Source organism: Clavelina lepadiformis, chromosome 8, assembly GCF_947623445.1.
Source record: "Clavelina lepadiformis chromosome 8, kaClaLepa1.1, whole genome shotgun sequence".
Lineage (NCBI taxonomy): Eukaryota > Metazoa > Chordata > Ascidiacea > Aplousobranchia > Clavelinidae > Clavelina > Clavelina lepadiformis.
The window spans coordinates 13,553,704-13,578,418 of NC_135247.1; the positions used below are offsets into that span (position 1 = coordinate 13,553,704).

Sequence of the window (24,715 nt, forward strand, 5' to 3'; positions counted from 1 at the left end):
GCATATGATCCTATTCTTACGTGCGGCTGTTCATAGCCTTTGCTTATAATAAGGTTTGTTTTGCAGTAATTATTATCAATTAACAACCCTTAAAATTAAAAATAAATTTAATTACTTATAACCTATCTCTGTGCATAAACTATATGAGAACAAGTCGAGCAAAAAGAAGTTTAGAAATTGAGTCAGATTTTTAGTTATTTCCGCATATAGTTTTATCGTTCGGTAATTATTTTCGCATCAGACATTTTTTGCCCAAAAAACGATTCAAAACATATTTTTCATCACGCCATGTTTGGATAAGCCCATGTAACGTATCTCATATAAATGTGGTGCTATAAGGCAGGCCTGGCCAACCCGCGGCTCTTTGCCCGGTATTATGCGGCTCTTTCGTTCATATTGAACCTCCGAAAGAAAGCACATTTTACCCATTTTAGGCAGATAAATAATACAGAAAAGTAATCTCTACTGGCTAATGTTCAATTGATATTTGCTAAATAATGACTGATTAGTGATTGTATCAGACTTTGACCCAGAATAAAGATTATGCAACTGAAACAATATCTGATGTATTATTATTGAAGTATTATGACGTAATAAGAAAAAACGTCATAAATCATAATGTGTATGATGTGGCTCTTTGCGGTTAACACAGTAAGAAGTGAGGCTCTTAGTCTCTGACTGGTTGGCCACCCCTGCTGTAAGGTATTAGAAAAACAAGATAAATTTAGTTAACGCACTAATCAGATGATGTATGTCATCGTAACGACTTTGTCATCGGCACAAGCAACCATTCCAAATATAAGTATTGCTTACTCCACGGATATGCACAAACAATGCAACGTAAATCAATCGGTCATTTGAATGCAACAAGTACAACGCATCAATATGAATTGATCGTGATTAAGAAACTAAGGGTTTCGATCATAAACTTGAATTAAGTTATTCAAGTCCAGATCAAAAAGCCAACATAACATTTTTAGTAGCGATGTCCGCTCACATATACCTCAAATCATGAGCGCCAATATTGGTGACTTGATTTTACCACGCGCTTTCAGTTAATTGGAAACTACAACAAAAATATTGAAAATAAATTAATGGTTTTGAAAATAAGCTCTTTTCTGGCGCTCATCTAAAGCTGCCATCTCTCAATAGTCCACGTAACGCAACCAGGAACCAAGGCCAGGAATTTTTTACGATATATGCTGGTCACCAGCATGCTCTTCAAAAGTATAGTGAAACGGCTCACTTGCTCCTACAATTGTAGTAAGTATCACGAAGTCTACGTAGCTAATCAGTGTATCATACTTGAAAGTTTTAGCTTAACTACCGGTTGAGGGGCGAGTTAACCACATCTCTTTGGGTATTGGCGGTGGTCGGTCAATTAAACCCACGGAAAATTCAACCAACGTACGAATAAATCCAGGACAATTCAACCCATGGAGTAACCAACTCACAGATAATGGCTGAATCCTCCCGGGACGAATCAACCTGCAACCATTATATTGGTGAGTGGCATTAGGGCCGTGTGGAGTGCAATGTGGGTCAGAAAGTAAATTTAGGCTCCAGCGAAAATTGTATAAGCTCGTAATTGCTAAATACTAACCCATAAACGGCCAGTTTCCACTACTGTAAATTTACACACTATACAGGCTTTAATCACACTGCCTTTATTTCAATGCAAGCAACTAAACAAAAAATTGAAAGATCATACGTTTGCTCACTATAATATAGTCTAAACTTTTTTGGCTGTATATTAATAAATTGCGGTAACTCTTTCACAAAATTTTGTTTGAAGAACGCTCTGACAACATTTGAAGTTAATAACAGTGAAAATAAAAAATTCTATTATTCAGGAGGGTTAGTTTTAGTTCTATTTTATTAGCTTCACATAATCATATAATTTATTTTCACTAGATATTTAAATTTGGAAAGTTCTAGAAATTTTTTATTCAAGATCTTCACAACATAAGTCTTCTATTTCAAATATTTGATAAACTTAAAGAAATTAAATTTTAAACAATTGGTCTAAGTTTTATAGATTTAGCTCCAAAATAGGCAAAAACGACCTTTTTGCCGAATGAAGTGTAACGAGAATAGCCTTTCTCTAATTTCAGCCAGGTTCTGTGCCGCAATAACGGTGAACCGCGACATCAACTACACTTTTAGGAAAGATTCGTCATTCTTTTATTCTTAGCCACCGCAGTACACGAGCACAACCAAATTAAAAACTGAACCCGCTTGCGCAAACGACACCACTCTTATATATAGGCGAGGCGCAGACAAGACTCTATTAAGTATGGCAAAGCAATAAAAGAATAAACACGAAAGTGTAAAATACTTAAGGCAGCGAAAAACGCCAAAAGTAATTAAAAATAAAACAAGCATATGTAAAATACCTAAGGCAGTGAATAAAACAGACTAAAAATGGTTATAGAAAAAACAAAAAACAACTGTTTTAGGTCATGTAATGCTTTAGGATATTTCATCAAGAAATCTTAAATTTTTATGACATACAGAAAATTATTTTTACAAGCTAAGTTTTCTGTTATTAACGTAAAACATTGAGAATTTTTTATTAATACCTTCCAAAGTTTGAGACATCATTTCCCATTTAACCTGTATTCTGCTATCCTGCTGCTCTATACGCTGGTGAAGCGTGGAAGAGCTCCGTAAAACTAGATAAAAAGTTAGACGTTTTCCATCAGCGATGTCTTGAAAGGATACATCTTGCGACTATTTAACATCCGCCATGCAAAAACAGCAATGATTTGGGTACCCTAAGCTGGGAAAAGAAAAGGAGGCTGACCAAGAAATAACTGGAGAATAACCTTTAAAAAAGATTTAAAAAAACGCAAGAAGAATTCAATGTCAGTACGAACTGGGCACCCCAGTCGTCAAAGATGAGCCCATAGGGATACTACAAGGTATTGCTAAGGCTAATCGTATGTCGAATGAGTAAACCACATTTCCGGTTTATGGCTTATGGGTGTTACTGGCCTAACTCAAATACTGGTATACCTAGCCTATACTGCAATATAAGTAAACTGACCAGCAACAACGACACAATAGAATTACCCATTCGGCATACGATTAGCCTTAGCTCAATTACCACAAGAGATTGAAATATTACCTTTACCCCATACGAATGGCTAATCCGTGCAATACCTTTTACTCTTCTTATGCGCCAATCCTTGACGAATCGGGTGAACTGGGAAACTGTTGAATATTCTGCAAGAAGCCGAGATAACTGAAGGCTCTTAAAACTGCCCGACGTGTAAAAATATGCTGGAGGAACTAAACTAAAAAAACTACATTCTGCTATGCATCTTGTTTGGAGAACGTTGAGACAATCTTTGACCTGCACATTGAGTAAATAGTTTTATTAATAGGTTTTCTGTTGTGTTTTAAAAGCTTGCATTCTTTATACATTGCAGAATGGGAGTATACTTTAAATGTAAACCAGCTGGACACAATATGAGTGGCCAGATCTCGCCCACCTGTGCGTTGGGCAAAACGACACAAAAATCCTTTTTCTTTTATAATATCTTTTAACGCAAGCGAATTCAACAATTATTCGTCTGGATTTTTATATCTTTCGTTTAATAGCAGCTGTTTGTGATGGGGACTGGACAGCGTTTTGAGTTTGAGATGTGTCCTGTTAAGCTACAGAAGCTCTTCACCCTCTTCTGCTGAAATGAGTAAAGACTACTTCTTGTATGGTTTCCTCCCACCACTCCTTACGCTTTTTACCCCGACATATCGGTAATTTATGGTCTTGAGGTTCTCATCTTTTGTATTGGTGTTGATAAAATCCTCATATATAGGACTCACATTCATTGTCATATTCTAGGCGACATTTTCGGGAGATGGTTTTCTTGTATTTAGCAGGCAGCAAAAGGCTTTGCAGGTCTTCTTTAACTTAGGCCAGGGCTGGCAAATTGGCGGATTCAAGTTCAATCAGATTGGTAAATTCATCCCACCTGAGTTCGCGCAAGTTCCACCTTTTAATAGGCTTTGATCAAATAGGCACAATTGTGTTAGGTGGTGCTATGATTGATGGCCACGTCCAACTAATCTAACCTAATCCACATATTTACATACAGTACCGGCAAAAAGTTTAGAACCTTTTCGAAATTGAGTCTAAAACAAGCAAAGGTTGCTTTTTCCCCAAACTTCTTTATTGATACATGACCAAACTTAATACTGTACATTATATAGTATACCATCAACATACACAAAACAGCATTTACAGTAGTACTGTATTTAGGCAAACTTGCGGGTATAAAGCTTTGCATGATCTGTGACTGCTTTTTCGTTTGAATCGTTGCATAATTACCAACGAGCTGTTCCTTTGTCAACCAACCAAGTGAAATGACATACGAGTATACAGTAGTGCTATGGTACAAAGCAAAACGACTCAAATGCAAATGCACGATAAACACTAATGACACATTTAATGGGTGGTCGTCTGCAGACGAATGGACGAATGTAATGGCAAGTTTATCTGGTTCTAATGAAATAAACCTTGTGTGGCAATTGCGTGTCCAAACCAAATTAGGCCTACGTCTAATTGTAAATGACTGAGACTGTGCAAACAGCCTGCAACCGGCACCGGTAATTCTTATTTAATGATGAAAATCAATACTAGCCTTTTTCATATTGTAACATATTACTGCTATTTCATGGCAGTTTTTTGCTGACGATGGGTCATCACTCATCACGTGGTTTGCGAACGCGCTGGTGACTGGAAAGTCCGACGAGTGATTAGCAGTCACGGCCCTAGTGGTTTTTCAAGTAAAGTGTGTTGTTGATTGTGTATCGTTTTGTCTTGTTTTTTTACAACGTATTTCCTGTCTTGTCTGGATACGTGACTCTTCAAAGTAGAAGATGGCTCGATGTATGGCGTCTTTTCACTTCTCGCAGTGGGCAGCAAGGGTCGTCCAAATCATGAGCAGTGAAGGATTTCTTCAGTACGTATTCAGGTCTTTGTAAGCTTTGGGGTATAGTCTATGTTCATACATATACTGTACAATGTACATCCTAGAGACATGACCTGCCCGACGCAACTGTGTTTTCAAAAACAAAGCTTCGATGCTGGGCGACGAATGCCTGCTAAAGAACTTCCGTGTCCATAACAAATTACTCCATATTATGCTACAACGTTTGCTAAAAAGAGCAATAAAATTTAAATGATGTAAGGTGTTAAGATATAATGTGAATTCATATACCTGCAATCTGTCTAACGTTTTGTATGGAGACATGATAAATAGTTTCCGCTATACTTTTGCCTACACAATACCTACAATCTGTCTAACGTTTTATACGGAGATATGATAAATAGTTTCCGCTTTAATTTTGCCTACACAAAACTTCACCCGCGTAATTCCGTTCTATAGCCTATATCGGCTATTACTGCAAGCACTTCCTTCTAAAGTCAGCGGTTAGAATATAAAATTTTAGACAAAGAACATAAACAACCACAGCACATTCGTTTATTTATGACCTACAGGTATCAACGTTTTTGGAAAAAATTTCTTTTATGACCGTTGCCGTTCAAAGGATTCCAGAGTATATAGGCTAGACTCCAGGATAGGTGTTCATTTTATTTTTTATGGGCTTTGAACCAACAGCTGCCTGTGTTTTTATATTCTTTTTGGGAGAGATTAAAAATAGAATGCAAGCATGAAGAGTACAGCAAGTTTTGTCGATGTATTCATTACGACAATAATATTTGTTCAAGTGAACATATTGGAAGTAAAAGCATACAATGTGGAAACAAGATCTCATCTGACTGTTCGACCGAACAAAAGTGGAACAAAAGTTTACTACTTTGGAACATCTATGACCATTTCAAAAGAGTGAGTGAACTTATTCATGGATTTCACACTTTATTTGTGGACAATTTCTGTTTTATCTGTTTATTCAATTCAATTTACTTTTCATGACAAAGATGCAGATATAGCAAAAATTGAGTAATCAGCACTGACTAAAAAATAACCATAATCCAAACCAATCAGGTCAGAAAGCACTTATAACTTATATGTTGGAGCACCATCCTACGATGCTCCACCTTACAATGACACCAACGAGGAAGGAATTGTTTATATTTGCCCTGTGAATATAAAGAGGGACAAAGATGGTGTTACCTGCAGTTCAACAATTCGATATGGTAATTACCAAAAAATTAAATTAACTTTCAAATACATTAGTTCTGTACAGCCAAATGCGCTATCCCAATACGCCATAGAATCTAGATACAAATTACAAAATCACGTGTTCTTAACGATGATATTTTCAATTTACACGTTAAGACCTCCTGTGGTCGAACGTTATAAATCGCAAACTGCGATGAAACTGGCAACAACAAACGATTTTAACACACCGCACTCATTCAATCATTCTTCTTGTTTATCAACTTTTTATATAAACGTTACAAAGATAGAACATTTTGTATCAGTCGAATAACGAACGATGTTCCTGTACATAAACATGTTGATTGAAAAACACCTACTTATTTTTAAACACTATTAACTTATTTCTGAACTACAATTCTTTCAAGAAATATATACTAGCATAAATTTTTATTTAAAATTCGGTATGGCCTCCGAATAACATTAGCTGATTTCACAATAAACTTTTGTGGAATGACTGACATAATTTCTCGTATTTGCTTTTCAAGTTCTTTCAAAGCCGTTAATTTAATAGAATAGAGTTTTGGGGTCACGTATGCTGGCTCGTAGGCGGCTAACGGTAGTAAAGCATTTAACAAAAATACACCTTTTATTGAGAGAACTGAACTGGGATAAGTGTAGACTGAAGTGATGAAGTACAGGACGTCCTACGGTTATATACAACCAACGTAATGAACGTAAAGAATGTGGCACGGAATGTGTTAAAGCAAAAGTGCCCAAATAACACCACAGATTTGCTCTTTTAACCAAACTCCGAGAAAAAAGTTGCAGAGTGTTAAGTCAGGGCTTCTGGCCAGTCTTGCAGACCACGACGTGTCGACGACCCATTCATCTCCAAGGGAAGTGGGCATTCAACCAATCACGAACAACAATAGCAAGTTATTGTGGAGCGCCTTTTTGCGTAAAAATCAACTCTACAATTTTCTCCAAGTGTCTATAACTTATATATAAGTAGGCAGGTTTCATGTTTTAGAATTAGATGTACTTGCCATATACATCATGGAACATTCACAAAAATTGAAAAGATTATTACAATCTATAAAAGAGTTGTAAGTATTTTAACGTTGGAAGTTACTTTTCAATCACCCTGTATAACCTATCAACACGACGATCTCACATATAACTTCAGTGATATTGTATCAGAAAACTTCATTTCTTGTTTAGAAAAATCGGGAAAGATTGGAATTTCGATGGATGCTGATCAAAATGGAAAAGAATTTGTGGTGAGTGGCCTAAGCTTATTGTGTACCAAATTTTTTTTCAATAGGAACATTTTTTTACAAGTGTTTAATAAAAAATTCAATGTGTTTAATAAAATATCTTTCTTTTAAAAGTTTGAGTAAAATTTTCAACGAAACAACAGTTGTATATAAATAATGCTGGTGATTCACTTTCATATATACCTCATATTTCAATGTAGACCTCGCGCTTCAAATTTTTTGTTGAATATAACCGCAGGATAAAGTATATTTTAATGTATTTGTGTAAAGCTGGTTATCGATTTTCTGGTTAATTCTTCGGTTACGAAAGTTGGCTTCCTAGCTACTTGTTTAGTTAGCCTATTTACTAGCAGTGTAAGTAATTCAAAAACCATGATTTAAAATAAAACCATAAAAATTAAGATAAATTGAAATAAACTTATATCAATTCATTTTTGTTTATTTAAATTCATTTACATTGAAAAAAATTATAAAACAAACCAATACCTTTTAAAGAATTAAGAAAAGTTCAAAATAAATTCGAATTAATTTGTATCAAACCAAATATTCTCTAAAAAATTGCACACACATTTTAAAAGTTCTAATTAATCAATATAAATTCAAAAAAATTGGTAATATTTCGGCCGTTCAATTGTGGTGCCAGGTTTTTGGCCGATCAATAGGTTAAAAATCGGTCGCTGCACAATTATTATTACATATAAATTTTGATTAAACTCATAGATTGCCAAAACAGACACCAATTAATCATCAAAAAAGTCTTTAACATTAATTTTTCTCTTAAATTTCTAAAATTTGTTTCTTTTTATATATTTCTGTTTAATTAACATAAATTTAAATTAATCCAATTAAATTGGAATAATGTTTTTAAATTTAACTGAATTTATATGATTTTATTTTAAATTATGGTGTTTACAACAAGTAGCAAGTAATTTTATAGGTAAACTACTTCAACTGCAAATAAATAACTGAATAGATAACCAATTTCAACTGCAAAGAAATAACTACCCAAGTATCCAGGGAACCGGTAATCAACTTCAACTATGAATAAATAAATAAATAAATAAGTAATCAGATAACCGGTAACCAATTTCACGTTTTGCATAAATAACTGAATAAGTAACCAGGGAACCAATAAACAGCTTCACGCATTTATTTTAATGCGTATGAAAATAAATCCTACTTTAATTCTTACACAACTGAAAGGATAAATTTAGGTGTGTGGCAATCGACACAGCTTTATTTGTCCTGACGCTGTTGCACAACAACGTTACATCGGCGTTTGCTACAAACATGACATCGAGCAGGCAAAAGGCACTTTACTAAGTTCACCCTGCACTGACGGTATAACCGGATATGCCATTAAGTATAACTTTAGTGGCTTGCATAAATATAATTTTAACTTTGAGTTAACTCTGTAGTTGTGACAATTTGGTTAACTGCTGCTGCTATAATGTTATATGCTTTGAAGAGTGTCCCGGACTCACATTGCGCGCAGATATAATTTTTGTTTTGGACGAGTCAGGAAGTGTGAATGTGATAGAGTATGGTACGGCCTTGGATTGGGTCATTAAAGTCCTTGCGTCATTGCGGTATGTATATAACTAAATACAATGCACGGCCGTGCTTATACTGTATGTCGCCAAATGGAGAAATGTGCTACGAACGAACATTTGCTATTTATTTCATTTACTGCAATACGTCGAAAAACATAAATTTTATCTGAGAAAAATATAAATATATATATTCGATCGTTGAATTGAGTAAATAAATATTATTAATTTTCCTATATCACTTTGGAAATGGTAAATTCTACAAATAATATAAATCGAGATATGTAAGTTACAAATATACAAATAATTGTTTGCTATAGGCATATAACAACTGCCCTATCGGCACTAAATATAATGCTTTTCAAACGCCAACATTATTTTAATCTATATTCTATAATCTTATCCATTACATTATTTCGTAAGCGGTCGTTACACGTTTGAAAACTTTTTGTCACATTATTCAGCAACTTTTTTTAAATTTTACTCCAGTGACGATATCGACCGAGGAAATGTTCGCGTAGGTGTGATCAGTTTTGCAGATGACCCTTACATACAAATTGCGTTGGCGCGGTATTCATATGAAGGCTTAGAAGGTGATTATTGTTTCATGATATGCTGCTTAAAGCTACATTTATAAGCTGCAAATACATTGAATCTTGACTTAACATTATTAACATTATTAACACTTAGTTTTATGATACGTATGCAACAGTGTATAACAATTTATTTTAATTGGACAAAATGGTTTGGTTTAGACCTCATTGGATCGATTAGAAAAGGAAGAGGAGGAACTTATATTGGAAAAGCTATAAAAAAAACAGTTGAAGAAATCCGAAACAGAGGACGAGAAAGAGTACCTGCACAAATGATCCTACTCACTGATGGATATCCTTCCGACGAAGAAACATATGAAATGGAAGCGATAAACGCGAGGTGTAGAAAATCAAACTAGCTTGAATAGTTCATAAACTAACCCAAAATCATCAATAAAACACTGGACATTTAAGGTTGTCCTGCTATTTCCTGTCGATGTTGGGATAATTTGCTTTAGGTTTATGGGTTATATTTTATAGCTTCTTACTGACTTTAGAAAGACAACAAAGTATAGTGTTAATAAGTTACTTTCACCATTTCATCATGAGCTGGTGTGCCCTTTCATTTATTCTTCAAATCAGCTACAACATTACCAATTATAGCTAAGACGAATTGTTTAAGCGGCAAAGATGTATGAATCGTGTTCATCAAGTTTCATTATTGCAGGTCATTAGGAATAATTACACTGTCAGTTGGCGTGGGAACATTGGTTTCAGGTGATGCATTGGACAAGATTGCAGGGGATAAGGCTCGAGTATTCAAAGCGACCGATTTTGACGACCTGGATTCGGTTACAAAAGGCCTGGGACAAGTAATAAACGATGCTGCTTCAGTCGTTCTGGAAGGTCAGTTTATGTGTGTGATCAATAAAGGGTTACCTCGCATTCACTAACACGTCATTTATATGTTTTTGATGTCCTATGCGCGTTGACTTAAATATTTTGTCTTAAATTATTTTGACTTAAATAAACTTGCGTATGCTGTGATGATATTGTAATTACTCCTTTATTGTAATCAAAAGAAACTGTTTTAACTGTTTTGCAGAGACAGGCAGTAACTCAAGCAACTCCCTGACTCAATGTCAGCTAGGTACTTCGACCCATTTGTCAGTGGTAGGTTGCATTTATGTGTGAATTAACTGTTATCTATATTTTTGAGTTTTTTGGACAAAAAAATTTTCATTAAAAGTTAAAGCTTCGTTACTTTTAGTTTTATTATTTATTAGTTTATTATACAGTAGATAGATGGAATATATGAATATGGAATATATCACGAGGAATATATCGGTGGCTTTAAGTAACCAAAAGTATTACTCCAATTCAATCTTCAACAATTATGAACATATTTTCAGGCATGCTCGTATGTTTGACGCTAGTTCCACTTACGCGTTTAAGTCTTCTGTTATGACAAGCCATATACTTGACGAAACTTAAAATCATTACGTGTAAAGTAGTGGGTTGGCTAACAGGGTCAAAAAAGTTTTCCTCGATAAAACTGCTTGCTGAGTGTAAAAGCAACTATAAAAGACGACTCTTATAGCTCTTCTGACAATAGGCGTCTTGCGTACGGTGACTGGATGTCTGCGTCCCACGTCATTGGGCAATATTCACATCATTGCAGTCATACAACCTGCCCAGCTTCGCCGCGATAGAGCTCCTCTTTTCCCCTTCTTTCCGTCGGAACATTTCTGCCATAGCAAATAAGCAAGCCCGGTGACTAATAACTAGGCACCAATTATACCTGCGCCACTTTACTTGCCAGGACAAATCGAGAACTCAGGCTTCTGTGCTGCTCATGAAACGGACCATCAAAATGGAACGCTAAGTGGCAGGAAAGCCCTGCCAGACTTCATAACTTCTCCATCGACGCCAACTCCAACCGCATCGGCATATCGCTGCCCAGGCTGATCTGGGTACGGTTTAACCACCTGTGAACCTGCACCGGGCGCCTCCGCTCAACTCTGTAAAAGTGGTAAGTGCCAAAGTTCGCGGTCTGTGAGTGTGGAGTGGAGGAACAAACCGTAGACCATGTTATATTCGAATGTTCCATCTACCACATTCTCAACGGAGTTCATTGCCTACTGATTTTGAATGACAGCACAACACAGCTGCTGCTCGAAACTGGCTCTTACATTTAGTAGCCTAGGTGGCTGAATAACATCTGGCTCACACGATAACGATAATAAAATAAATGAGCTTATGCAAAGAAAAACTATCTAAAGTTTGCCTATAAGAAAACGCAGAAACTCTCACAAAGATGTCGAATACTTTATCTGTACAGGTCCTGTACGGATGAATTTGTGGTGGCAAATATATTGCTTGCAATCCACCAGAATGTTTCTTTGTACCACGAAAGTTAGAACCTATCAAGAGTCTAGATTCCATTTTTATGCCGAAGATGCTATGCTGTCGGACAATGTCAGCATACCCATAATAATGACGTAGAACGAAAATGGCTAAGGCAGAGTCGTGGCCAAGTCATCAAACCCGAGTCGCAAGTCAAGTCATTTACTTTTTAAAACTCAAGTCAATTAAAGAGTTCAGGGTAATCTGGGGTCTAAGGTATCTCTGTGTTTTGATTTAAATTAATACTGTTTTGTCTTCTGATATAAAATCTGTGCCTGACTCAATATGTTCTTAATTATTGCACACTTTGCAAAACCTATTGTCACATCACCGATGACAGTCATACACGAAAACATCCACGTTCAAATAAAAAGTGTGAAATAGCGAGTTTCCAGCTAGCGTCAAAATTGCTAGAATACATTTTGAAGTTTTTTGAAGCGTTTATTTTTGCATACAACAGGTTTCACGAGTCATTTTGTAAATGTTGTTCCTACTAGTGCATTAGTATAGGCCTATATGGGCAGACGTTATTTTTTTATATAACAAATCGAAATCGTAAGTAACGTCGTTATTGAAGGTTTTAGCTTCTGCATAGCAACGACATTAATATAATAATAAAAGCTGCATCAGTGCATGTTACTATATGCCATGGCATTTTGTATTGTTTTATTTTTCCGTGATCATTAATTCTGCATCAAATTTTAACGCAGAGTGATAATCTATTCGTGGGTGCGGTTGGATCTTTTGACAGAATGGGTTCAGTCGCAAGTTATACCAGCAGAGACGGGAGTGTTCCAACCGCGGTTACAAGCATTCTGAATGAAGCAGATATTGAGAAAATCAGTAATGACAATATTATCACTTTGCGTGATTCATATCTCGGTGAGAAGTGAAAATATGCGTAAAAATTTGAGGCATGTTTACATAGACGAAGAAACTACTGTTATGTTAAAACTTATATTAACTGGAAGTTATGGAAGTATGACGAGCATAGCCTTCTGCAGTGGTTCTGAACCTTTTTCATCTGTTTTCCCATTAAAGTCTATAGTATACCATCAAACCAAAATCTGCCCCTTTGCTTTCTAGAAGTTTTTGGCTAAAGCATTACCGCATTTTAGGTGCTGGTTTGAACAAATCTGCAGTTACCTATATTACTGATTGCATTCATCTAAAAAGTAAAACATGGTACATTCACAGCAGTACTCGGACCGCTTCAGATTACTCTAAAACCAGGCAACAAATTATTCAAAATTGCAAATTAATTCAGATTACTAACGAAACCAGGCAAGGCATAGTTAAATTAATCTGTGCTTCTGGCCGGAGGTGGAAAAAATTGCGGTGCAAGATAAGATAACATAGTAAGCCATTCTTCTATATACAGATGAACGTAACCAATCAAATACCTCAATTTAAGAATTTGTTCTGACCACACACGGCAAAGATATACGGATAACGCGTAATAACGTACGCATTAGGGATGGGCCAACACGAACCCAAACCAGAATAGATTCGCTAAAGATTGCCTCTGTGAGAAATTCGGGCGAACACGAATACTAACAATGGCGAACCCGAATACTATACTACTTACAAATTTATCAACTTTAACATGAAATAATGATCTATTTTCCTGGCTAAGCTAAACTAGAATCAACATTTCTTACCGGATATCATTCACTTAAGGATTTTGCTTTTCAAATAATCGCCATTTAATCATTAATGTTTAGTAATTACGTCACGATACAAGCAAGATTTGGCAACTTTTTGATTGAATTTTATCATTTGGTACTGACTCGTATAGATTCGGGATTCGTTTGGGTTGACCTTTAAGATATTCAGATTTGCATAAACCCGAATACCCAGCCCCAATAATCGTCCTAGCGGCACACCCCTAGTACCATAGTGGCTAAACGGGATGTCAGTAAACGATGTGGCTTCATCTGATTCCTTATAAAATTGCATGTTCTTGTCGGGAAGCATAGCTGAGTTACTTCTCGAGGAAGTATTTTGGCTAATGCTAATGAACAAAAGCTGATAAAAGTTTATTTGCAAACTGATAGGCTAAACGTAACGTAGGATACTAAACAAAGTTGAAAACGCAAGGATATATAAAGAAAAGCAATAAACGAAGGAATGTAAATTAAGAATGAAAACGAGAACTTAAAGAAAAATGTCCAAAATGTGGCACTTGCCACCACAACTTGATCATAATTTGTTGCTGTGGCAGCGACTCGTTTGCCCCTTTATTTTTGAAACATACCACAAACGCAGTCTACGCAACTCACCAATATACAATAAAAGACCCTTTCCGAATTACTATCTGGGTGGCAAGATTGTTTCAATCGCCTATACTTAACAATGGAAAATGTCGACCTACTTTGATTCCTTTACATTACAAACGTTCTGGCCATTGGATTGCAAAGATTTCGTTTAGTTGAGTTGCATATGTATTCCTTTACGCAATAAAAAAAATTTATGTTGCCTAGTTTTTATTTCGCAGTGGTTTGAATTTGGACCAATTTGATACCACGTCACGTTACGTGGTCAACGTAGCATGCGACGTAAAATTCGTAAGAATTAGCGTGCTATCTGCGGCGCGTTTGAATGTAATAACTAAGTTTGTATTTACTTCTAGTTGATTATTTTAAGCTTTGCTTGACATGCTAAACAAAATTGGCCTGTATAACGCGCCGCAGATTACACGCAAACTATTTCGCATTTTACGTCGCAATCTTTGCTGGTCATACATCTAGACGTCATATCGGATAAGTCCAGTGCGTAGGATTGAAATCACAGTAAAATAAGAACTATAGGCAACATATTTTCAAATTTTTTTTGTTTATCGCGTAAACGAATTCATATGCAACTCGCCTGAGCGAAATATTTTCAACCCAATGTCCACAACACTTGTAATTAAAAAGAGAATCAGAATTGATTGACAATTTCCGATCGAAAAAATCTTGCCATCCCAAAAAATGGCGGCGGTAACTTGGAAGTGTCAAAATAAGGTGGATAGAAATGAAATTGCTTTTAAATACCACGAAATAGCAATAGCTACGACAAATGTTGTGAAATACCTATTTTATTTACAATGCTAACTAGTTTTGGATAATCATATCATTTTTCTTCAGAGCATCTAGGTCAGACTGAACAAAATCTAAATAAAGATCAGTAGGTATAAATGCGTAGTTTAAAATGTCGGGAAAAAATCTAGGAACAATCAACAGATTAAACGGCAGACAGACGTGGAAGAGCAGCGTCCAAATTATATCAGGAAATTGTAGCACGTTATCAGAGAAACAAAGGGAAACAAAAGATACAAACACAAGGCAAAAACAAAACATTGTGGAAAATTTTCATTTAACTATAGAAAAACCTCTGTCATATTTATATATGATACTCAATATACCTCAATAATCGTATAATACTCTATAATACCTTTAACATCAAATGAGGTGTGAATTGGCCACACCTGTTGAGGTGTATTAAGCGGTTGGACAATCACTACACACTGTACAGTAAACAGTACAGTAACTACAAAGTGCAAATAAAATGGTAGGCTGTAGCCTATATAATACATATTCATTTACAACAAACATTTTTTCACGTATATTATTTTCGTTTCTAAGGAATAGCATAGGTTCATTATTTCCCATAAACCTGGACTGAAATTTTGCACTGGTGAGAAATTTCCCACCGGTTAAGAACTGCTGGCCAACTGTATTAATATAATGTATAATCATGAGTAGGCAGCTGGAAGTCCAAACATTCATTACTCAATTTCAAAAATATTATTACTATTAATACTATTTCAAAAATATTATTACTATTAATACTATTTCAAAAATAGATAATAAAATATGATAAATCCGTCAATTTAAGACATAAGATAATTTGATCCAACAATGTGTAGATAATTATTTTATTCAGGATATTCAGTGGCAAGTGGATATTTTTTTGGAAATTCTTCCCCTGAATATGTGGCAAGTGGAGCTCCTCGTTACCATTCCAAGGGAGCGGTAACTTTTTTTTAAATTTATAACTATTCAAAAGCGGATGTGGACATAGATTTTGTATATTTCGATAAGTTACAAAGCGTTTGTGTTGTTTACAGGTTTTTATTTACAATCCACAAGATTTGAGTTCTGAGTTTGTTCTGCTTCATCCAAACAAAGCCACAGGATTATGGCAACTCGGAGCATATTTTGGTCATTCACTTTGCAGCGTAGACTTGAACAAAGATTCATTCGATGATTTGCTCGTATCAGCTCCTCTTTATTCAGATGCTACAGGATACGACCAAGGAAGAGTGTTTGTCTTCCTAAACGATCCTACTAACCCAGGATTTGAGGTAATGTCTGCTACCAAGGAAAAGTTTTTATTTTTATGAACAATCCAGCTAAAATTGGACCACCGGTATGGGTAAAGGCTAATGTTCAAATTTGCTTCAAGGTTAATTCAGCTTCAAGGAAACATCTACTAAGTTTCGAAGAATAACTTCAACAAGCATATAATTAATTGATAATTAAATAAAGAGATTAATTAATTAAGGAATCAAAGAAATCGAAAGAGATAATTAGTATACAGATGTTTGAACTTTTTCCGGGGGAATTCTCATATGAACATTTTAATTAAGTTACACCTGTATGCTTATACATATTCCGGAATTTGTAAAGATAACTATTTCACGTATCAGTTTTTACGTAACAGCTTTTGCCTGACTATCGTCCGCAAGCGCTATCGGGTTCAGATGTCAGTGGAGCACGTTTCGGAATGACAATAACTAACGGGGGCGACATTGATCAAAATGGGTTTGACGACATAATTGTTGGAGCTCCAATGGAAAACTTGTTGGAAGATGTCAGCGGAGCAGTTTATATTTATTATGCTTCGACTGATGGCATTAGCTCGTCTAGGAAACAGGTAAAAGATAAAAGCTCTGTCATCAACAAATTGCAAATTACGCATTTGAGTAATTTGTGCTCGTCTTACATGAATAGTTGCGAATGTATTTTAGCGAATACAAAGCAGCACGTTTTCAACACCTTTGCATTATTTTGGAATGGCGGCGATGGATGGAAGTAAGCAAGCAACTGATGTTGATGGAAATCAGTATCCTGATGTTATTGTGTCGGCGCCATCTAGCGATGCCATCATTGTGCTGCAATCCAGACCAGTGATTGATGTCAAGGCTCAGATTTCAGCGTCAGATGTTCCGATTGACATCATTCAATGCGCTAACAATAAAGATTCCACCTGCACTACTTTCGAAATTTGTCTTAGCGCAAAATATCGAGATAAAGACGAAGGAGATGTTGGTAAGCTTCAAAATTATGAGATCACTGTTACTAGTTTTCATACGTATATTGACTTAACTTACGTTAAAACGCTTAAAAATCTCTCTCCGAAATTTCAGAGTTGGATATTGAATTGAGTCTTGACAGCCTGGTTAAAGCAAATGAGTTGAAAAGATTAGTATTTGGAGGAGAATCTACCACGTCGACAACAAACATACGGAGATTTGTTAATGAAACTTTAACTTGTTATACATTGGATGCCAAACTCAATGTACGAAATCCTCTGATCGAGAAATACACGTTACATGCTATCATTTCCATGAATAGCAAGATTTTATGGGATGTTCATTTAAACAAAACAGCAATCTGTTTAACAATTTAAGGTCAATGCATTTTCTTCATCTATCGGTGGGGAATTTTTTCAAATACCGCTTCGCGTTCAAATGTACTACAAACTAGCTTCTGCAACAACTGATGACAAAATATTATCGCCAGTGGTTAGCTCTATGACATCAGCAAGTTTATTTTCGGATTGGTCGTTTCAAACAGGTTGTTCAGGAATGGGTGGGATTTGTGAGCACGATCTTTCCGCGCAGGCTTCATACTCGTGAGTTTACTCTGTGTAATGTAAATAAACATTTCCATTGGATATGAAGCTTTCAGCAAAACATTTTTCTACTTATTAGCAGGTCTTTAGCATACAAATATAGTAAAGTAGCGCTTTTTACTCACTATTTAGAATGCGAAAGAGAAAATGGTTATGGCCGACTGATTTTGAACCTTTAGGCCGGCAAGCTTGGCAAAGTTTGTTTTTTTCACTATTGGGAGCAAGAAAACCTTTTTTTGCATTGTAAATATTGAGAAAAACGCTCTTTCCCAACAAATTGAAGTATTTTTTTGTTCTCATTTAGAAGAACATGGTATATGACAATGAAAAAGTTTTTGGTTTTTTTCTGTCGTCACTATATAAAATTTAAATACACAAATATAAATAAATAATTTAAATAAATAATAAATAAATAAATAATTTAAATACACATAAAATTTAAATATCTGCGGAAACTTCCTCCGAATCAAAAGAAGCAAGGACCCACGAAATTCACTCCCAGACTTTACACATCCGATTTACTGTGCAGGTTGTACAGCAGTTATTTTACGATGTAATTGTACCAAATTTTCGGTCCTACATATTAAAGACAGACTTAAGCCTTTCCAGTGCGGAACATGCGAATATATATACGAACCAAACCCCGACGATCTTAATTCAACTGTAAACTAAGAGTGTAACCTCTATGTTCCTTCTTGATTTGTAACGTGGCCCAGGCCAAAATTACGAAATGCATTACGTCGTTATACTTTTTGTCTATTCCGAATTTTGAAGTACTCTGTGTTCTCCCCGAAACTTATACGATCATTTTTTTTATTTATTTCTTATTAAGCGTGCCTTAACACTGTTTTAAGAACGTTTAATAAACAAACATAAAATTTAAATATTTGATAGATTTTTTGAGGATCGATTATTTTTTATGTGTTGCCAGCCACATTTGAAAACCGCTTGTCACATTGCATTAAAACTCAATTATGTTACGAATAATGTTTACGAATAATAATAACGAATAAAGAGTCATCACAAGAAAAACTGCGCATAGCCTGATTCTTGTTATAAAAATTACAAATTCGAAACAATATCTTATATATAACAAAATACATCTTGTAAAGTTAGCATCTATTAATCTATTCTATAGAAGACGATTATTTTGATTTTAATGAGTATTCTTGAATTTTTTACAGGTTAAAGGAATCTTCTCAACCCTTTGTTATAGGAGAAAATCCTGAAATATTTACTGTAAACTTATTGTTAAAAAATAACGGACCAGACCACTCCTATTCTACCCGATTAAATGTTTCAGCGCACCCACTTGTTCTAAATAAGGTACATATGGAAAAAATTATTTCGAAACACAAAAATAAATCTACAGCACTTGAATTTTATAAGAGTGACCTTTTATTTTTAAATTTATGACTTAGATTTCTGGTGATTGTTTTTTTCAACCGTCTCCTGACACCTCATACGACGAGACTGTGCTGAATTACAAAAATTTATTATCTACTTTTAGTGACCTAATGAATACAGACGACAAGGTGAGTGCAACTATGAAGTTATAAAATCATCGTAAAACTACTCACAAGTATTCCTGCACATTCTACGCTAAATTTATAAATTGGTTGGATGGATATACCATGTATAGTACATACAGCATACTTATCTTTGTCTTATTTGGTTGTTATGTGCAGGTCATGCTATAGGTTTCCGAATCCATGACATGACATGCATACACAAACAATTTATATTTCATCACAAAAAATAGAATCTTTTGATATACGCCCATTACATATGCTTTCAGTACACCCTAATGTATATCGATGAATGTTATATCAAATGAATGAATTTATACTTTTTTAAAGTAACAACTTCGCTTTTTAAAACCTTTTCTATACAATTGCAATAATTCTCTACGTGTTCTTTATTTTCAAGTGTCACTTAAGTTTGCAGTACTCTCTCATGCCATTAACTCTTAACGCTTCTGTGGACGAGATCTATATTCATGGGACAATTTACTCAAAGTAGGTACTATATGTTACTTCAAAGACGATTGCACATGGTTATTGTTGTATTTTTCATAATTGTTTCAGTGCCGGCAGCAGCGTGGTTTTGGACCCATCACCTCATAATAACAACTTTGCTTTTAGACGGAAGATTGCTTACAGCGGTCGCTATTTCCTACGAGGGTAAAAGTAGAAGTACACGTATTTATCAGTTATCATTGAATTGCAGCTGCAGATATAAACTATGTAAATAGCCTGTGGGCTATTTGAAGTAACGGAATGCATACATCAAAGTACTATTGTTTATGCATATAGTCAACCTTCAAAATTTGTGTAGATCCTCTTCATCTGATCAGATTTCTTACAATCATACTTTCTTTCCAAGTTATGCTTTGAGTTTGATGGACCCAGTATTAGGTGGCAAAGAGTCAACTATTAATCATCATCACAGCGTACGTTAATCAGGCGGCAGTCATACAAAGTATTGTATGGTTACATACTATACAAACACTGTTGAATATTATTGATTTCTCACCAATGTATAAGAAAAATAATCACGAGCCACATTAAAGCAATGAACGAAGATATGATTTTACAACAGGTTTACAATGTGGGACCAAATATACTCTCTGAAGCATTGCTAAAAATATCCTGGCCAGCCGCAGCTACTGCCGACTACAAGTTACCCATTTTATATCTTTATAACTTCAGTTGCACGGTGTGTACTGTGCTTATTTTGCTATATGTTAATCAATTTTAAAATTTGAAGCTGATTATTATATTATTTATTTACTGTAGTGATACTGTATATAGGGCAATTTCTGCTTTGTAATTCATTTTTCATCATGTGGTCAATATTTTTGAAAGGCTACCTAAATATGTTTTGCACGTTTTCGCAGCCAAGAGAAGTTTGCAAGTGCAACATTCAGAATAAAGTAAATCGTTTCAATCTGAAATCAAACAATGCTTCTGCCAACGTTTCTCTTACTTTTCCAACAGTCATCGATTTCGACACCGCAACGGTAAAATCTTTTGAGAGAATTGTCCCTGGGGCGACCTTTGTTATCTACCATTTTATACCTAAGTTTAGTTTGTGTATAATTTGTTAGAGGTATCACGAGTAGGAAGTTACACCGAAAAATATATCCAAAATGTTCAATGTCTGTTTTCTGAAGCAAAAAAAACTCTTAAGATAAAACATATGCAAGCATACATTCCTTTTCAATCAATAAAGCTTATAAAGACCGTAATGTCTGTTTCCGGTCATATTGTCTTTTGATGCACGTTGCACTTACCAGCAGACTGACTCGAACAACTTTTATACAAGTTGTTCGAAGGTTTTTATCTTGAATTTGGTATATCCTGCCAAAAATAAGACAACTCAGTACAATAGTGTTGATCAAACTGAAAGCTGACATTAAACACAAAAAACAATGACGTTTTTTGTTGAAATAACGCTTATAAATTGTTCAACAACTTTAAAATACAGCTTCCTGTATGTTAACATTGATATCATAAGATTTCAGGGCAGCAATGGCATCATATTTCTACCCTTTCAGACATGCTCTAACAGCTTCTGCGAAACGATCGACTGTTCGATAAAAACGTTTGCATCCTATACATCTATCAACGTTTTATTATCTTTAAAAGTGTGGATACCAACACTCTCCCGTCAGGTATAGCAGTCTAGTGTATGATGGTATTCAAATGTTTAGAAATTTGAAATAAGTTGCGGAGACTACATAATATCAGTCTTTATCTGACATATATTATGTTGCGATCCACATTGCATTGTTTCTGCATGCAACATCGTTTTTAACTTGTCAACATATTTTTCTTAGTTTTCTGTTTCCTTTTTCTTTTATAAGCGCTGGGACAAACAAGTTTCCACAAAAATTTTTCATTATACTTGCATTGTTAGTTTAGTAATTGCTTACGTATTTGTTGATTTCAATCTGCAGACAAACTTAAAGACAGTGATGTCAAGTTACGTTCAGCTTGATGTTACCAACTCATCGATCATTCCACGAAACGTCACATACAGCAGCACAGTAAGTTAAACGAGGCTACATTCACAATTTATTAAGACAACGAAAGCGTCATTTGTTTGCATTTGTATTTTTTAAATTATGATATGAAACTGACTCCTATTTTTTTCAGGCGTCACTTACTGTATCCGCTTTTTATACGCCTGCTACTACAACATCTGACGCTAAATTGGACATTGGAGCAATTGTTGGTGGCGTGTTTGGCGGAGTGGCTCTATTAAGTATCACAATACTCGCAATGTGGAAGGTAGTAGCACTAATTTAACTCTAGATAAAAATTTTTACATTCTCAAACAGTTTCAACTAAGAATAATAATCTAATCAGGCTGGCTTTTTCGAGAGCAAATACGCCGAAAAGAAAAAGCAGGCGATGGCAGAAGATGAAACCACAGTGATTGAAAATTCAAGAAGTACCGCCGATTTGATGGAGTGAAACAATATTTTGTAGTTTACTAAATTGCTCATTTTTCTTTGGCTACACAGTTTTTAAATTTTATTACGTAATTGCGTTCAATGATAACGATCCTTTTTATTACGATCGTGTAGCTCCTAAAAGCAGCATTATGCTAACTACACATCCTGCGCAAAAGAGAAAATAAGAGTATCATATTGACTCACACAAGACATATATTAGCTCTTTCAGGTTGTGATTATAATAGACTTGAGATGACTGCACATATAGGATGACATTTTGCTGCCACACGGTGACGCAGCCGCAAAATAAAATCGTAAGGAAACGCATAAACGACGTGCCATCTAAAATATTACGCGCATTCGCAATTGCACGTGTCGGTACAGTGAATGCGTCAAGAAGTGTATACGCTGTTTGATGTCAAGTTTATGGTACAGGGTTATCGCCTAAAAAGTTGGTGCAATGGCGGTACAAATGAATTATCGAGGCCTATCGTATGGTCTATGAGCTTAGCAATCATTCATATTTCCGATGAGGTTAGGCTCTAGCCCTATATAGGCTATTGCAGGACTGGCCAACCCGCGGCTCTTTACCCGTTATTATGCGGCTCTTTCGTTCATATTGAACCTCCGAAAGAAAGCACATTTTACCCATTTTAGGCAGATAAATAATACGCAAAAGTAATCTCTACTGGCTAATGTTCAATTGATATTTGCTAAATAATGACTGATTACATCAGAATCGACCCAGAATAAAGATGATGAAACTGAAACAATATCTGATGCAGTATTATGACGTAATAAGAAAAAGCGTCATAAATCATAATGTGTATGATGTGGCTCTTTGCGGTTAACACAGTAAGAAGTGAGGCTCTTAGTCTCTGACTGATTGGCCACCCCTGGGCTATTGTAATTTTTACTCCAAAATACTACAGGTTGCTTAGTCATAAACCTTTTGCTTGTTTATATTTTAACTTGATTTGCTTCATCGGGTGTATTTCTTTGAATCACATCGCAGCATGTTCAACCGCCTTGACATTGGTCATAAAGCCTAAATATAAATAACGTCAAAATTTAGCTTGCTTAATTAAAGACCAAGCTTGGTTTTGATGTAAATTGTTTCATTTCTTTTTATGTTTATGAATTTGTTATTGTAGTTACAAAAAACTATTATACCTATATATTTGGAATAATATCCAAAGTTTTACACATAATAAAAGAAAAAAGTGTTTTTGGTTTGCTTTGAATTGATATGCCTTAACTTAATGAACAAGTAATTTATTGCTGATTGGTTCCGGCTATTGGCGAAAATAAGTCATTACAGCAAACAACAATATACTTAATAAGTTCACTTCCTTTTAAAGGCAAGAAAACATAAACATATTTTAGAATAAAGTCATTAAGCAAACGGTTAGCTTCATTTAAGAACCTAAAAATATTTAAGTTATAGCTTTTATGATATGAAATGAAAAACGTATTACAAAGAATTTTTTCAAACAGTAAAGACACAAAGTTTACAAAATGTCATGTGCTATAAAGAGGTGTTACGGCTGATCAAAGCAACGTTTGTCTGTAAATTAAACAAAATTTTAATGGTACCGTTTTAGAAAGTTATATAGAGTTAGTTGTGAAAATATAGATCAATTATTTTTTTGTTTTCGTTTTGCTTTAACAATATTATAAAAGTGTCGTTTGTAAAAAATCTGTTTTTAATGAGCAAATGATATTGATGTACGGCTTCCTTCCCGTTTTATTTAAATTACAGCATAGTTGCTTAAATAATACCTCAATGGCCGCTAAAGGGATATTGGAACAACAATGCACAGACTTGAACAAGTGTTACAAACACGATTAAATTTTCCTAAAAAACGCACTCAACTTTTAAATTAATATTTCATTTCTTTTCTTTCCTTTGTCCTGCTCGAGCGCTCACCCTACTCGCATTTCATAGAATAATGTTTATTTAAAATACTTTGCAAACAAACATTTAAGAACTAATGCGCGACACAAAGTAATAACACAAGATTCAAGCAACAAAACAAGACGATCAAACTTCATGGTACTTATGAAGCTTTGTGTCTAGCATATATCGGATAAGACTTGGCTGGCAACTTTTCCCGACAACTACGTCCATCTGTGAATAAAGAAGCGGGACCTGGCTGGGAAGATTTATCACTTCTTATTTCGATCCGTATTGAAGTCGGCTGGCCAACTACTATAGTTGTCTTTGTGTTACTTGTGTGTGTTGTAGCGTGATCACTTTGCACTTCTTATCTTATCAATTATTTTTATCCCAATGTTGTAGCCGGGTAGCAATCATAAGCTTTGTTCGTGTTAATCATTGAGGAGAGTGGTTGTTTTCTGTATGGAACAAAAGGTTATTATGACCAACAATCTTATCTCTACCTGATATGTTCGGTGCATGCAGCCGTTCACCGTGAAAGAAGAATCGGTC

At 35.1% G+C, this 24,715-nt stretch overlaps 1 protein-coding gene across 1 annotated transcript; it reads left to right on the plus strand.

The window, feature by feature from the left end:
• Positions 1 to 5,497: 5,497 nt before the first annotated feature.
• Positions 5,498 to 23,491, plus strand: LOC143469342 (integrin alpha-1-like). Its single transcript, XM_076967004.1, has 27 exons — positions 5,498 to 5,858; positions 6,018 to 6,169; positions 7,356 to 7,414; positions 8,626 to 8,752; positions 8,880 to 9,000; positions 9,451 to 9,554; positions 9,717 to 9,894; positions 10,222 to 10,400; positions 10,600 to 10,667; positions 12,611 to 12,782; positions 15,828 to 15,916; positions 16,012 to 16,248; positions 16,608 to 16,820; positions 16,915 to 17,215; positions 17,314 to 17,465; positions 17,578 to 17,801; positions 18,986 to 19,127; positions 19,223 to 19,336; positions 19,731 to 19,819; positions 19,889 to 19,984; positions 20,139 to 20,253; positions 20,403 to 20,519; positions 20,701 to 20,823; positions 21,361 to 21,477; positions 21,763 to 21,852; positions 21,962 to 22,096; positions 22,175 to 23,491. Exons 1-27 carry the CDS (start codon positions 5,683 to 5,685, stop codon positions 22,280 to 22,282), a joined length of 3,798 nt encoding a protein of 1,265 aa, XP_076823119.1. The 5' UTR covers positions 5,498 to 5,682; the 3' UTR covers positions 22,283 to 23,491.
• Positions 23,492 to 24,715: the final 1,224 nt, after the last annotated feature.

Bases quoted from the DNA above. Each gene is read 5' to 3' on its own strand.
- LOC143469342 (XM_076967004.1), top strand. From the start codon at position 5,683: ATGAAGAGTACAGCAAGTTTTGTCGATGTATTCATTACGACAATAATA. The intron at 7,415-8,625 runs GTGAGTGGCCTA...GGATAAATTTAG, and splicing joins AAAATGGAAAAGAATTTGTG to GTGTGTGGCAATCGACACAG. The intron at 8,753-8,879 runs GTATAACCGGAT...TATGCTTTGAAG, and splicing joins AAGTTCACCCTGCACTGACG to AGTGTCCCGGACTCACATTG.